We start from the raw sequence: 17167 nt of genomic DNA, 5'->3' as shown, positions 1-17167 counted from the left end.
GGATTGTTCTTGAGAAGAGCCGGGCCTAAACTCTTCACCACCTCCAATCAGACTTCAGTAAAAACTGAAGGTGAGCTAAGTGCCTGACATGTAGTAAATGCACAAGAAACAGTTGACTGGACAGCTGGTCCATCTCATCTTTGCATGTACGAACTCTCAACCACTGGGATGCACCTAAGCCAAGAGCCTCTCCAGACCAATACTATACAACTTCAAAGAACTCTGCTCTAGAGTTACTTCTTGTCCTCAACTCCAGAACACAGCAATTGATACATGTCATCTGTGTTTCAGAAACAGTTTATTTTCAGCTGCCAAGCCACCCCCTTTCTTCCAAGCCTTCAGGCAAATAGTTTCCCCAGGAGAAAAAGAAAAGAGAATGACACAACTGATGGAGTTTTATTTCAACGAAAGCATGATTTTGTAGTTTTTGGTGTTTTGGGGTTTGGGGGTTTTTTTTGTTTTGTTCTTTTGTCCATTTCAGACTGTCAGTTACTGTTACAAATACTCAACTAGCAGGACACTTAAAGATTCTTCCACTTTGACATGGGAGAGATCTGGAGAACATTTATTTAACAATTTTTGAGTGCGTACCATATGCTCAGGACTGGGCCAAGTTGTGACAATCCAAGAATGAACAAGTTATACTCAAGATCTCTGCTTTCTAGAGTTTACAGCCTAGTGAGAAAGAAAGACAAGTAACTTTGGGAACTTTTGAGAATAAGGCTGTAGAATATTTACATTTATTATATAACAGGCATTCTTTAATATTTGAGGCAACATTATTTTCTCATCTTTCCATTGAACTAAATTGGCTAAAACCGGTAACAATCTCTGCTCTGTGCTGGGGGTGGCAAATGTCAGCCTGGAATTCAGACAGTCCTCCACTAAGTGAAGACTCCAATGAATAGTGAGTAGTTTCAGTGTTGAGCATGAATGTCCCCTCTTCTATGCCCCTTTATCCTTTCCACCTTCTACTTTGTGTACACAGCAAATAGAGTTCTATCATAGGAAATACGATGCTTTCTTACACATATTTGTTTATCTGTCTACAAGACCACCAAGTCAAGGACCACTACTTATTTGTATATACTCCTCATTTGTCTTTGTATATCCAGCAATCTGGCACAGCATCTAGTAGAAGAAAGGCATGCAATAAATGTCTGGGTACAATTACCTGCATATCATTCTGTGTCTCCTATCTCTTTCTGCTGGAAACTTCAGATGAGTTTCTGAGTGTTTCCACTGATATATCTACATGCTCACTTTGTCCCACCTAATCCAATATTCAGTGTTATTAAGTATATTTTTAATAATTATAGAAACTATTACATTGGTGCAAAGGTAATTCCTGTTTGAAAGATGAAAAATAATTGCAAAAGCCGCAATTACTTTTTCACCAACCTAATATTTATTGCGCACTTGCTATGTGCCTGGCATTAGCACCTAAATCCATTATCTATCTTGTCATCACAATAATCCTGCACAGTAAGTATGTTAATATATTCACTTTTCAAATGACGATAGAAACTCAGTCAGGGTAACTTGACCAAGTGGCAAAGCAGGATTCAAAGTCATGTCTACCCAACAGATTTATTTATTCATTATAGCATACTGCCTCTGAGTTTCACATCACTTGTTTATCAGTGAATCCAAATCCTGCCACCTCCATGAAGTCTTTCTCCCCTCCCCACAACAATCTGTGCTTTTTTTATGAAGTGTACAATTCAGTGGATTTTAGTATATTCACAGCGTTGTGCATCCATCACCATAATCAATTTTAGAACATTTTCATCATCCCAAAAAGAAACCACATACTTTTGGTCAGTTCCCTCCATCACTCTCTTTACCCCCCTTCATTCCTAGGCAACCACTAGTCCACTTTATGTCTTTGTAGATTTGCGTATTCTAAACATTTCGTGTGAAGGGAATCATGCAATATGTAGTCTTTTGTAACTGGCTTCCTTTTCACTTTGCATTGTGTTTTCAAAGTTTGTTTATACATTCATCAGTTAATGGACATTTCAGTTGTTTCCACTTTTTGGCTATTATGAATAATGCTTCTATGGACATTCACATACAAATTTTAGTGTCAACATATGTTTTCATTTCTCTTGGGTATATACCTAGGAGTGGAATTGCTGGGTCATGTGGTAACTCTATGTTTAATATTTTGAGAAACTACCAGACTGTTTTCCAATGTGACATTACCCCCAACAATGTATAAGGGTCCTAATTTCTCCATAGTGGTTCTCCTTAGCTCTTCTAGAACTTATGGCTCTATTATTTTTCAGGGTACTTACCATAAGCCAACCCATTTTATTATTTACCTTTGTTGTGTATGTGCCTACAGGCCTATTATCCTAATAGGTTGTGACCTTCTACAGTGGAAACATGGTTCCTACTCTCAACAGGATAGTTTCAAGGAAGACACAATCAAATCAGATATTAGAATGATATAAGATATAAGCAGAAATGAAGTTTATTGTTAAAATGTGGAGGTGAAGGACCTCAATCAACCACGTTAAACAGGAAGTACTTCTCATAAAATGTAAAGCTCAAGATGAGTCTTGAAGAGTCAGTAAGAACTGATCAAGCTAAGAAGAGACAAAAGTATGCTTCAGAAACAGGAACATGTACTTTTGTGTGTATTTCCTTGCCTATGACTGTGGAGGTAAGTATAGTACGTGAGTAAGTGGAGTGGAAGCAAAGGTGATGGTGTGTGGGAATGTGGCAGTAGAAATGGGAAATGCTGAAATGCTGATGTTTGAACTCTATCCTGAAAGTAAAGGAAAACTAATAGACTGTTTAGGCAAGGTTGGGAGAGAATTACTTTAGCAGCAGTGTGGAAGATGAACTATTAGGTAAGGAAGAGGTGGCCATGACTGGAAAAACAGAGAAACCAGTTAGAAGACTGATGGAATAACTAGAATGAGGAATTATGAAGGTCGGAGTTTAGGTGATAGCTGTGAAGCTGGCAAAAAGAATTTGAAAAGTATGTAGCAAAACAAAAAAATCAAAAAAGGACTAAAAATGTATCCCAGATTTCTGGTCCTATTCAGAGAGATGGGGGATTCAGAAGGAAGATGGTGTACTTGCTGATAAGAATAATGAAACTCTCAGGAGATACAAACTTTCAGTTGTAAAATCACTGGGAATAAAAAATGGAGATATAATGTACAACATGGTGACTATAGTTAATAATACTATATTGACTATTTGAAAGTTGCTGAGAGTAGATCTTAAACATTAGAACTGAGAACAAATAGCAGAAGAAAGGAAATAATAAAGATTAGAGCAGAAATAAATGAAACAGAGAACAGAAAAGCAATAGAAAATATAAACCAAAGAATTGGTTCTTTGAAAACATAAACAAAATTGACAAACCCTAGCTAGACTAACCAAGAAAAAGGAGAAAGGACCCAAGTCAACAAAATTATAAATAAAAAGGAAACATGATAAATGATTCCACAGAAATTCAAAAGCATCATTACAGGCTCCTATGAACAACTATGTACCAACAAACCACACAACCTAGAAGAAATGGAAAAATTCTTAGAAGCATACAATTTGCCAAGACTGAATCAGGAAGAAATAAAAAAATCTGAATAGACAGATTACTAGCAAGGAGAACTGAATCAGTAATCAAAAAATCTCCCTAACAAAGAAAAGCCCGGGACCGTATGGTCACACTGGTGAATTTTACCAAACATTTAGAGAAGTGTTAACACCAGTCCTTCTCAAACTCTTCCAAATAATTGAAGAGGAGGCAACACCTCCAAACTCATTTTACGTGGCCAACATTATCCTGATGCCAAAACCAGAAAAGGAAACTACTATAAAAGAAAACTACAAGCCAATATTCCTGATAGATATAGATGCAAACATTCTCAGTAAAATACTAGCAAACCAAAATCAGGAGCACATTATAAGGATCATTCACCATGATCAAGTAGGATTTATCCCTGGGATGCAAAAGAAGATTCAATATATATAAATCCATCAATGTGATATACCACATTAATAGAATGAAAGAAAAGTATCATATGATCATCTCAGTAGATGCAGAAAACGCCTTTAACAACATTCATTCTTTTATAATAAAATCTCTTAATTAATAAGGTATCAAAGGAACATAGCTCAACATAATAAAGTCCATATATGACAAACCCACAACTACCATCATACTTAAAGGTAAAAGGTTGCAAGATTTTCCTCTAAAATCAGGAACAAAACAAGCATGTTCACTCTCACTACTCCTATTCAATGTAGTACAGGAACTCCTACCTAGGGCAACCAGGCAAGAAAAAGAAATAAAAGGTATCAGAATCGGAAAGGAAGAAGTAAAATTGTCTATGTTTGCAAATGACATGATTCTTTATAGAGGAAATCTTAAAGACTCAACCAAAAAAATTACTAAATCTTATCAATGAATTTAGCTAATTTGCAGGATATTAAATTAACTTACAAAAATTGGTCGGGTTTCTATACACTAACAAATTTTCTGAAAAAGAAATAAAGAAATGAATGACATTTACAATACAATCAAAAACAATAAAATGCTTAGGAATAACTTTAAAGAAGTGAAATATCTTGACGCTGAAAACTGTAAAACATTGATGTAAGAAATTAAAGAAGACAAATAATTGGAAAGGTATCCTGTGTTCATGGAATGGAAGAACTATTGTTAAAATGTCAATACTACCAAATGCCATCTATAGAGTCAATGCAATCCCTATCAAAATTCCAATGACATTTTTTACAAAAGTAGAAAAAACTCTTAAAATTTATATGGAACTGCAGAAGACCCCCAAATAGCCAAAGAACTCCTGAGAAAGAAGAACAAAGCAGGAGGCATCACAGTTCCTAATTTTAAGCTATTTTATACAGTTATAGTCATTAAAACAGTATGGCACTGGCATAAAAACAAATAAACTAATGAAACAGGATAGAGAACTCAGAAATAAACCCAAGCATATATGGTCAACTAATAGCTGACAAGGGAGCCAAGAATACTCAATAGAGAAAAGAGAGTCTCTTCAATAAATGGTGCTGGGATAATTGGATATTCACATGTAAAATAATGAAACTGGACCCATATCTTACACCACTAACAATAAATTAACTCAAAATGAATTTAAAGACTTAAAGTAAGACTGGAAACTATGAAGCTCCTAAAAAAAATAGAAATAAAGCTCCTTGACATGGCTCTTCATAATGATTTTTTTGGATATGACACCTGGATAGGATAAGCAACAAAATCAAAATTAAATATGTGAGACTACTTCAAACAAAAGCTTCTGCACAGGGAAAAAAAAAAAAAAATCAACTAAGTTAAAAGACAACCTATGGGATGGGAAAAATATTTGCAAACCATATATCTGATAAGGGGTTAATATCCAAAATATATAAAGATCTCATACAACTCAATAGCAAAAAAAATAAGTAACCCAATTAAAAAGTGGGCAAACTGAATAGACACTTCTCCAAAGAAGATATATGAAAGACCAACATGTACATGAAAAGATGCTCAACAGCTCAACATCAGTAATCATTAGAGAAATAAAAATTAAAACCACAATGAGAAATCACCTCACATGTGTCAGTATAGTCATCATCTAGATAAGGAGATAACAAATGCCGGCCTGGGTGTGGAGAAAAGGGAACCCTTTTGCACTGTTGGTGGGATTGCAAAGTGGTACAGCCTCTGTGTAAAACTATGGAGCATCCTCAAAAAATTAAAAATAGAACTACCACATGATCCAACAATTCTACTTCTGGGAACCTATCCAAAGGAAACAAAATAGTAACTTGAAAAGATATTTGCATCCCCACATTCATAGCACCATTATTTACAATAGCCGAGACAGAAAAACAACCTAAGTGTCCATCAATGGATGAATGGATAAGGAAATCATGATATACAAATATTACTCAACCATGGATGGACCTTGAAGACATTATACTAAGCAAAATAAGTCAGAGAAAGAGAAATAGTATATGATCTCACTTATATGTGACCTCTTAAAAAAAAATGAAAGAGATCAGACTTATGGTTACTGGAAACCAGAGACAGACATTGAGGGGAGGGGAGATTAAAGAAAGGCAAGCTATCAAAAGGTGCAAACTTTCAGTTTTAAGAAAAATAAGTACTAGGGATGTAATGTACAATATGATGGCTATAGCTAAAACTGCCGTATGATATATAGTAGGAAAGCTGTTAAGAGAGTAAATCCTAAGAATTCTCATCATAAGGAGAATTTTTTTCTTTATTGTATCTATATGAGAAGGTGGATGTTAGCTGAAACTATTGTGATAATTATATGTACATATATATATATATATATACACACACACATAGGTACACATGCATATATATGTGTATATATATATAAATCAACCATCATACTATATGCCTTAAGCTTATAAACTGATGTATGTCAAATATTTCTCAGTAAAACTGGGGAGACAGAGTTCTCACCATAAGAAAAAAATTGTAACTATGTGTGATGATAGATGTTATCCAGATTTACTGTGTAGTTTATTTGCTGTAACCACAGGCATGAGATGAATACCCACCCAAAATGTGACTCAGATTTCAAGACTCCTGGTGCCACACATGCACCAAGAGAGTATAAGAAGGTCCATTACTCACACAATGAAGCATTCTGGGGAGAGTAGGGCAGGCTTCCTACATAGGTCCAAAATGGCTTGAGATGGTGGGGTGGGGGGGACTGGACTTTTGGGTTTTATGGTAGCTAGGGCATGGAGTTAGGAGTGAAAATTCCTACACAGTATCCAGGGCTTGTGTGGTTGAATTTCCCACAAAGAGCACCTAGACTTTCTTATCATCCTTCCCAGATGTGGGGCAAAAGGGAATTGAAGAGCAGTAGGGCTTGAAATGTATCAATAGTCAAACATCAAAAATGGAGTCAGAGTTTTTATTACATATGCTTGGAGTTAGTTGTTGTTTTCTTATTTTTTTTACCCCAACAAACAAAACGATATAGTTGTTATATACTTACATGCTTTGAAACTGACTGTAGTGGACACTTGCCTTTCTGATATTTATTTCACTCTTTGCACATCGTACAGCATGTGCCTGAAAAGTTTGGGTGGAATTAACCTCACCATTATCCCCAAATTAATCCAGTCAGGATGATCTAATCCCAGTTTATGGTGTTTCACTAGTCACAAGAAATAGTTTAGGCTTGAGCACCAATCACAGGACGTTTGCCCCCAAATTAGCTCCCTTTCTACCCCTGGATGTTAATGAGGAAACATGTGGTTCTTGTTGCTAAAGGTAGTCATCTTGTGACCAAGGAAATAAAAGAGACATGGAGCTGGCGCCCTGATCAAATAATTTATCACGTTGTAGAAAGGCCAAAGGATTTAAAGAAGGACCTGAAAGTTTTAAATAAGCACCTTTCTAGCCCCTTCCTTTTCCTATACTGGGTTGTTCAGTTATGTGAGCCTTCAAATCAAATCAATGGAGTTTGATTTTTAAGCTACTGATCCTCACTGGTATTGAATGTTGTTTAAGTCAGTTTGAATTTATTATCACTACAGTTTACCTCAAAGTACTTCAGTGTACTTAATGTGCTATCAACGTGCACATGTGTGTTGCTTAATTTACTTTATCCTCTAAAGGTCCTAAATTGTGATAATCTAGAATTCACCTTTTAGAAGTGTTCAGCTGGTGTTTCATCAGATAGTCTGCATTCCAAACAGAGCCACAAGTGCTTCAGCTACCATTATCTTTCATTAACACCTGAGACTTTGCTAATCACTAAAGCGAATGTTATAAATGGGTTTTCATAGGTGAAAATGGGAGTTTGTTGATTATCATAATGGATGTTATAAATTGACTTTCATTGATGAACCAATAGTATTCATGGTATATATAGATTGGATAAAATATTTCAGAGACAATCCCTATCTTGCATGACCAAGGTTATAAAAAGCTAGAAAGCTTTGTAGTCTGCATTTTTAGGAACAGCACCCTCTGGTCTCAAATCTAAATGTCTAAAATTCTAGTAATCTTCATCATGCCAAAGGTGCAACAATTTAATTTTTGCTTAACTAAACGGAGAATCATGTTCATTATGGACACAACTGGAGACTTCTTATTTATTATGGAGACAAGGAATAAATCATTGGTACCTGGGCCTCCTTAATCCATGTTCACTTTTGGAATATCTCCTATGCAGTTACCGTCAAACTGAGATTTCAGGAGGAACCATTAACTAAATTCAGAGTGGCAGAGCATGAAAGAAGTAGAAATTCCAAGATGTAAAAAACTTAGACTTCAAATAATTTCTGGCCATGGTTACTTGCCTACAGAAATAACAAGAAACAAAAATGGTTTAAAAACCTAATACTAAAGGAAAAATATATTAGTATATAAACTTCAAGCCTAATTGGTAATGGCCTGTGACTTTTTAATCTTAGGACAATTCTTAGATTTATATAATCATCCTAATAGGAAATGAGCTGCCAAAATTGCGTAACCATCTGAAACGAGTATCTTCCCCAATGACCATATCACACAAGACCATAAAAAACACAAGAGCAAAACACAGCAACTGCTCAAAGAACTCACACCACTGCCAGCCAGGAGTCCTTAATATTTCTGTCACAGATTTTGACAGGGACCAGTAACCACTGTGTAATGTTTCCAAATATCCTATTTTTAATTGGGAGTTTTTCTTGCAATGACGTTGTCCTTTCTCTTCCACTGTATTTTGTATTTGTTGGGAGTAGACAACTTGTCATTGCTTTGTAGACCATAAGGCACTCCAGGTGAAGCTAACACACGGTGGAGAGACAGAAAGAAGATATTTGCTAATTATAGATATTTGCTAATTACTAGCAAAAGGGTAGACTATAGTTGACCTGGTAGTTGTTATAAAACAAGCATTTCACTCTTCTCCTCACTGTGCAGCACTCAAGTATATTGGAGATTGACCTTGACCTTTTCCAATATTCGTCCTGACTGGTGTAAGCCAGAAGTTACTCCCAACTCCCTTGCCACAGTTACTGAGGTCGGGGGGACCCAGTCCTAAGTCAAAATCATAGCCTTACTCTAAACATATGAATTGTCTCAGGGATCATCCAACAAGCACAAAGCTCAGGACAACTGTGCAGTCATTGTTGGAAGAAACTTTCTATTTGAGGACATAGGTGATGTAGCATGTACGTAATTGCTATGGCTTTTTACACTCATACTGTGACCATGAAGAAAACCAGTCTGAGACAAAGGAGATACAGCTGGTAGAACAAAGCCGATATAATTCAGAGAAATGAAATTGGAGCTTTGATCAAATTATTTAGAATTATCAAATAAGTCTAAAGCTTCCTTCACCTCTGTGGGACTCCTCATTTATGTAGACGATCCCCATTTATTACTTAATCTAGTTTGAATTTGGCTTTCTATTACTTTTCATCCCAAAATCTTTAAATGGTAGAAAGATTCTCTGTCTCTAGCTTCATATTAAATGTCAGAAAATGAACTGTCATTTCTTAAAATGGAAAAGAGCCTTATTTACCTTCTTCCCGTTGTCCATGCTCATGCTAGAGAGAGAGAAAATGAGCTACTGTCTGAGAGCAGTTCTTTCAGATTCATATGATACTCAGCTTTCACATTAAACCAATGGAAAACTATTTCAAGTATTGATTTGTAGCATTATATATAAAGAGTAAACCGTGAAAGTTTTAAATAAGCACCTTCTGGCCCCTCCTCCAATTAGGTCTCCTTTGAATTCTGTGTAGCATATAACCCATTTATGAAATCTTCACCAGAAGATACATGATCCCCAACTTCACACTCTTTTGTAAATTGTCTTTGGTCACCATTTGGTTTGCATAGTTTAACTTAATTCATAACTGGGCAAGAATCACTTTCTTAATGTTTGAAAATATGAACTGTTCCTATTATTACCTCAGGCCGTAATACACTAGAGGGCTCAAGCCAGAAAGGGAAACAAGAGAAGCCATCATGTCATCTATTTAATCATTACAATAAATTAATAAAAACTAATTTATATGATCAGTTGCCTTTAACCAAGATCTCCAAATTATAATTCAGAAATGTGGTGACTATAGATAAAAAGTACATGTGTCTACTTTATTTTCTTTACTCTTCATTATGTCCTAGAAAAAAGATATTAACTTGTATATGTGAAACTAAACTTTCTAAAATATTAAAAATGAATGTTGGAATATTTTTTTATTCTCAGTTAATTCTAATGCCTGTTATTCACATAATTCTCAATGCTTAATTAAATGTCATAGCTATGAGTGCTAAACACTACATTTTATGATACATATTGGAAAAATCAAAAAGTGAGCTAGGTTTTAGTAATATGGCTTCTATATTAAACTATCATATTGCTTCCTTAGAAGTTACTCTACCACTTTTGCAGATGGAGCAAACAGTACTCCGGGCAGACAGCCATCAAGAGCTTCTACAATTAAGATAAATTGAGTTTGAATTAAACTTCTTCAAAATTTTTGGTGCACCACAAAATTAACACATCATGAGAAAACTCTGAAGTTTGAAAAATGGAGTTTGAAAGAACATGGTCAAACCCCAAGCAACATTCTCCTGAGAGTCTGATCACTCTTTTAAGTTGACCAGAAAAAGCAGAGTATTACATATGAACAGTGGAAGGCCCTGCCATTTATTTCTGTCTAAGTTTGGGACATTGAATGATTCTAATTATAAAGATAGTTTTGTGTCCTCATGTCTAACTTTAACTTAGCATAGAAAAAAAAAATCATCCAAACATCTGAAAGAAAGTTATCCCTGTTGGAGACCAACTCTGTCTGCATATTTGTTATATTGTCAATTCATGAGTAACTGGCTTACAATTTAAATTATAAAGACTAGTCAAATTTTTAATAATTTTCTAAGTTTGAAAACATAGTTATAATGATACAAAGCACAGTGTATGAAATCTGCAGGGTCTAAATCTGTTTCTGGCAATGAGCCACAAACCCCTTAGCTACCTAATAGCTAAGGTACTGTTTTGCCTATTATTCATAAGTTTTTATATTATTAAATGCACTTATCGGTATCTTTATTTAAGATGTGTATCTTGAACCCCAGTATCATTTAATAATTTGCCGAATTTTTCTATCAAAATTTACAATGTAATAAATTTTAATAATGTCTTTAAATAATAATAATGTCTAAGAGATTGTGATAATAAAATTAGCTTTTACCTTAATGAAGTTATTTTTAAGTAAAATTAGGTGTATGCAATGCCCCAGATCTAGGCTCTTATAGAAATATTTGGTAATCAATCTCCTGAGTAAAATATGGATTATGAGTTACAAGAAGTATGAACACTGGTATGCTCTTTGCTATTCAGTAAAATACTAGGAATCCTTGATCACCAGGAATCTTTGATTACTATGTGATTACCTCTTGCATAGGTAACATTTCCCCCAAGTTTATAGTAGTATAAAGATTCACTGTTAACTATCTGTAGTGACACGGATACGCTTCACAATCACTACATGTAAGATATATAACACCCAATTATAGTATTCACTAAAATATACATACATTTGAGACTACCAATCACTGTCTCTTTATAGAAATTTACTCCCCTCATCAACCTCCATAAAATTCTCTTCTGATTCTTTGACTTTTCAGACTATTCTTTCTCCAATTCATAGGATCCTCTTCTTCCACACTCTACTTCAATGTAACTGTTCTGAAAGCTTCCATCCTTTGTTCTCTTCTCACTCAGATTTAGCCATTCTCTGTGGGTAATTTTTCTACTCACCGCAGATCATATCCCCTTAATGCAAATGATTCTGAAACACATAAGTGTCTTCTGTAGAAAATCTTCTCTCTCAGCCTACATTAATAAACTCTGTATGCCCACTCAAAACCCATTCACCATATCCACCTTTGATGATCTCATGGAAGATTGTTTGAATTCTCCAGCCCAGAATTATCTCTTGAGCTCAGAATAGATTTTATAGCTGCCTACTAGATATGCACCTAGATGTCCACAGGCAACTTTTTCCAGAACAAACTCGTTATCCATCCTCCACAAAACCTATCTATCCAATCTCGCTTAATTGCTTTTGTTAGCATCTGCATTGCTTAGGACACTAGTTTCACCTCCTTTAACTGGAAAAATAATAGTGGCTTAAATAAGATTAGTCTTAATTTCTATCTCACACATAAACATAAGCAAAAGAAGTCCAAGGCTGATATGGTGGCTCCCTGGAGACAAAATTCATCCGTCTTACATCTTGCTCTCCCATTTTTAACACATGGCTTTCTTTGAACGGTCTAATATACATGATCCAGCTCCTGCCATCACATCTGCATTCTAAGTGGAAGAAAAAGGGAAAGGGGAAAGTGAAAGTAATACCTCTTCTTTTTAAGTGCAGAACATAAAAGGCACACATTTCAATTCACATTCCATTGGCCAGAACTTTGCTGCATAGCCATGCCTAGCTACAAGAGAGTTGGGAAATGTCCTCTTCACTGGCCTGCTAAAACTCAGGGATTCTATTACAAAAGAGGAAGATGATAATATACACTGGGGAACAAAACTCAATCCCTCTCATACCCAGTTTCATAAGAGACTCTTTGACTCTCTTTCCTATCACCTGCTACTGTTTTGTTAATGTATATGTGTTCTTTCCATGTTAAGGCACACTGGATGGTTTTTGTACCTATACCCTGAATGGGATGGAAAATAATACATTCACCAAACCAATGGCTACATAACATGTGCCTAAGGCTGTGTTAATTCACTCTAACAAAGTAGATTAACAAAAATACCACATCTGGCATCACTGGTAGCTGTGATGGGGGATGATAGTTTGTTGAGCCTGAGATAATCGACAGTCATCTTCCAGGATGCATCATCCAGTTTCTGCAGGAGCTGGACAAGTGAAATCAAAAGGAGATAGGATGGGGACACCACCTCTGCATCCTTTAGATCCACGGTCAGCAAACTTTTTCTATAAAGGACCTGATAGTTAATATTTTAGGCTTTGCAGGCCATGTAGTCTCTATTGCAATCGGTGGATCCACTGTAAGCTAAACCTGTAATAGAACTCTATCTTTTAACTGCCTTTCCTATGCTCCCACTTTAACTGGGAGCCTTTGATTATGTGTTAGGTTTCCTGGTATCAGTGTCAACTTTGGTCAGTGTCCAACTATTTTTGAAATGTTTCGGTGCACATTACTTGAGTAAGTGGCCTTTGTTCTCTTTTGGGAAGGACTGTGTGGGAATCATAACTAAGTATGCTTGCTATGGCATCACAGAGTCCATCCCCATGGGGTCCTAGCCACTTTAATTAATTGGTTCTGGCTCCATAGATTGGCAAATGATTATGACACTTTTATTGTTGTGGTCACTCAGCCTCTAAGTCATCCATTCTTGATTTCTTTTGCTGGTACATGCTGAGTGATTCCGTTTTCCCTGCCCATCTATTTTGCCCCTAGGATTGTCACATTCTATTAATCTTTCCCTAACTTTGTGGGTTGTGGATGCCTTTCTGACCTTGTTGGTCACTGCAATAATTGAAAACCCCTGGCTTTTGACAGTTCAGTGCCACTAACTGGCCTCTATTGTTTCAGGAACCTATCACCTCACTTGCCATCAATGAGTCAAGTTCTATAATGGTCTGGCCTCTTCTACTATCATCTCTGGCCTAAAGAGGACTACCACCAATCTACTCTTTAGAGATGCAGGTGTTCTTCTCACCAGCACATTTCTTACAGCCTTAGTAAATTGTGTGTCCTCTGGACCTTCCCATGGAGCATATTCTTCTCACAGTCTGCCATCCATATTTATACATCCATTCTAGCATGCCTCTTTTCCTGAGCCTCTCCCTTCTCCATCCTTCTGCCATGACAATCATAGCATTTCCACTTTGCTTAGCCTGGTTTATCTGTCTTGGTTGGCCTTTAACTATCTTTGATATCCAGCTACTCTGACCTTAAAGTCTTGGTCTTGGTCCTCAGCTTTCTCCAGCCTCTCCTGGCAGGAAATGAGAGCTTCTCTGTGTACAACCAAAGAGGCAGCCTCACCTTCCCACTTGGCTTTTAATTGCATGTTTTTTATTCTCAATTGTTCACTATCCTTCTATAGAGCATCAATGCTGCTTAGTAATAGATATCCAATCCTATTAACTGTATAGCTACCGTATTCTCCATATAGTACAAATGTCTGATCCATTTTGCCAATTACCCAACAGTGAAAATTTTAACAATTGGACCACTACCTTGTGCAAGGAACTGTCCGCATTCCATGTACCACCAGTGATAGGGTTTTCATGGCCAGCAGGCAATGAACGACTCAGGTCAAAATCCTATCTTATCACCTATTCTCTTAGACTTTGTACCAAATGGCATAGGTTGCATTTTCAGGAAGCAGAAGCTAAGACAGAATTTGGAGTGCAGGATGCTTATTAGGGATCAAACCTTTGATAGGAAGGGAAAAGGAAGGAGGGTTGGGCAAAGAGGTAAGTTGAACAGTGATGCAGACAGAGTTTTAGCTGACCCAGCAGAAAGCTCTGAAACAAATATGCTTTTCAGAGTCCTGCATCAGGTCAAAATGACTAGACCTTTGTATTACCACTTCTCTCAGTCAGCACAAGAGATTACCCTCAGAAGGATACAGCTCTCTGCACCTAAGCAGATCCTAAAAGAGCCGACAGCTGTGAGATTCTGGTTGTACTTCCTACAGCTGAGTAGGAAGTCCTCCTTGAAGGAGAATCTGGTGGCATATCTCTATATCTGGCACATTAAACCACTTGCAATTTTCTCCAGTGGCTGAAGCAGTCTCATCTTAGTTCATTTTAACATGTCGTCACCTCTTCCAGGCATACTCTTTCTCCTGAGAAATCTCTGAAATTTCCAAGCTTTATCAGTTGCCCATTCTTTGAAGCCTGATTACAAATTATTTATGCCATTATTATAGCCATTCTCAAGCTATATTATAATAATTTACTTATACCTATTGTCCAAAATATTGTGAACTCCTTGAAGACATGGATTATTTGTTTCATTTTTGTATCCACAACATCTAAAACAATGTCTTTCACATAAGAAACACTAAGTAAATATTTCCTAAATAAATGAGCAAACGTGTTTCTTTTTGCCCTAGCCCCTATATAAAAATTAGACCCCAAAAGATTTCTGAAATAACTCTTTATTTCCCTTACTGCATTTTTACAATATTAAATTACAATTTTAAATTAATGAGAGACTAGATAGCAATACTGGAATCTAAATACGCATTTCAGAATATTTCCCAAGCTCTGCATTCATGTTTCCCCAAAAATAAGACCTAGCTGGACAATCAGCTCTAATGCATCTTTTGGAGCAAAAATTAATGTAAGACCCAGTCTTATTTTTACTATAAGACCAGGTCTTATATAATTAATACAATATAATAATATAATATAATAATATAATATAATATAATATAATATAATATAATATAATATAATATAATATATTATCGAGTCTTATATTAATTTTTGCTCCAAAGACACATTAGAGCTGATTGTCTGGTTAGTCTTATATTCAGGGAAACACAGTATCTTACGACCTGATTGACATTTTCTTCTGACTGTCCCAAGACATCTTAGAGGGCATGTTTCAAAGGACATATCTCAAAGGACATGCATCATTTTCTATCCCCAAGCCTGCTCTTTCTTCCATATTCTCTGTCTCCCTTGATGGTGCTACCTAATCACCCCAGCCAGAAAACTGAGAGCCTCCCTAAACTTCTTTCGCTTTCATTGTCCATGTTCACCAAATCCTGATCCCTTAACTTTCTAAGTGATTTCAGCCATGTCTCTTTCTTTCTGTTCTCTCCTTTCTCCTAATACTTATGGCCAATTCAGGTACTCTTCCAATTTTCTGGACAAATTCTTAAGTGATCTCCCTATCTTCAGTTTTATTTCCGTAAAACCCATGCTTCAACACACTTTCCCAAATAACATTATACTAAATGGTGAGGGACTCAAAGCTTTTCTGCTAAGATCAGAAACAAGACAAGGATGTCCTCACCCAACACTGCTTTTCAAAATCATAATGGTAGTCCTCGCTAATGTAACAAGACAAGAAAAGGAAATGAAAGGTATACAGTTTGGAAAGGAAGAAATAAAACTGTCTTTCTTTGCAAATGACATTATTGTCTATGAAAATCTGAATGAATCAAAAAACTCCTGGAATCAAAAAGTGATTATAGCAAGATTACAAGACACAATATTAATATAAAAAAAGCCAATTGCTTTTCTATATACCAGCAAAGAACAAGTGGAATTTGAGATTAAAAATAAATTGCCACATTTATGATACATTAACCCCCCAAATATGAGATACTTAGGTATAAATATAACAAAATATGTACAAGAGCTATATGAAGAAAACTATAAAACTCTGATAAAAGATATCAAAGAAAAACTAAGTAAATGGAGAGATATGTTCATGGTGGAAAGACACAATACTGTCAAGATGTCAGTTCTTCCCAATTTGATCTATAGATTCAATGCAATTCCAATCAAATCACAGCTAGTTATTTTGTGGATATAGACAAAATGATTCTAAAGTTTATATGGAGAGGCAAAAGACCCAAAACAGTCAACTCAATATCAAAGTCAGAGGACTGACACTACCCAATTGCAAGACTTACTATAAAGCAATAATAATCAAGACAGTGTAGTATTGGTGCAAGAAGAGACAAATAGGTCAATGCAACAGAATAGAGGGCTCAGAAATAGAATCACCTAAATATAGTCAACTGTTCTTTGACAGAAGGAAAGGCAAGGCAATGGGCAAAGGTAGTCTTTTCAATAAATGATGCTAGACAATTGGATATCCACATGTAATAAAATGAATCTAGACACAGATCCTGCACCATTCACAAAAAATTAACTCAAAATGAATCACAGACCTAAACATAAAATGAAAGACTATAAAACTTCTAGAAAATAACAGGATGACCTCGGGTATGCTGATGACTTTTTAGGTAAAACACCAAAAGCACAATCCATGACAGAAATGATTGAGAAGCTGGACTTCATGAATACTAAAAACTTCTGCTCTGCGAAAGACAATGTCAAGAAAATGAGAAGACAAGCCACAGTCTGGGAGAAAATATTTGCAAAAGACACTTCTGAT

The 17167-nt window shown here is 35.9% G+C and overlaps 1 protein-coding gene across 6 annotated transcripts in view; it reads left to right on the top strand.

The window, feature by feature from the left end:
- Nucleotides 1-17167, top strand: part of LOC117029012 (serine/arginine repetitive matrix protein 1-like) — a 32067-nt gene that overhangs the window by 770 nt on the left and 14130 nt on the right. Inside the window, exon 2 of one of the 6 annotated variants that reach the window (XM_033117975.1) lies at nt 10422-11098. The exons of 3 other annotated variants lie outside the window; for them this stretch is intronic. In XM_033117975.1, coding sequence (XP_032973866.1) covers nt 10422-10483 — 62 coding nt within the window. In that variant the 3' untranslated portion in view covers nt 10484-11098. Of the gene's footprint in view, nt 1; nt 1140-2268; nt 2672-10421; nt 11099-17167 lie in introns of those variants that run through there. 2 more of the 6 variants (XM_033117974.1, XR_004424168.1) reach the window with 2 other exon arrangements.

The sequence above is a fragment of the Rhinolophus ferrumequinum genome, chromosome 10, assembly GCF_004115265.2.
Source record: "Rhinolophus ferrumequinum isolate MPI-CBG mRhiFer1 chromosome 10, mRhiFer1_v1.p, whole genome shotgun sequence".
In the NCBI taxonomy this organism is placed as follows: domain Eukaryota; kingdom Metazoa; phylum Chordata; class Mammalia; order Chiroptera; family Rhinolophidae; genus Rhinolophus; species Rhinolophus ferrumequinum.
This window is presented reverse-complemented; position numbering and strand designations above follow the sequence as displayed.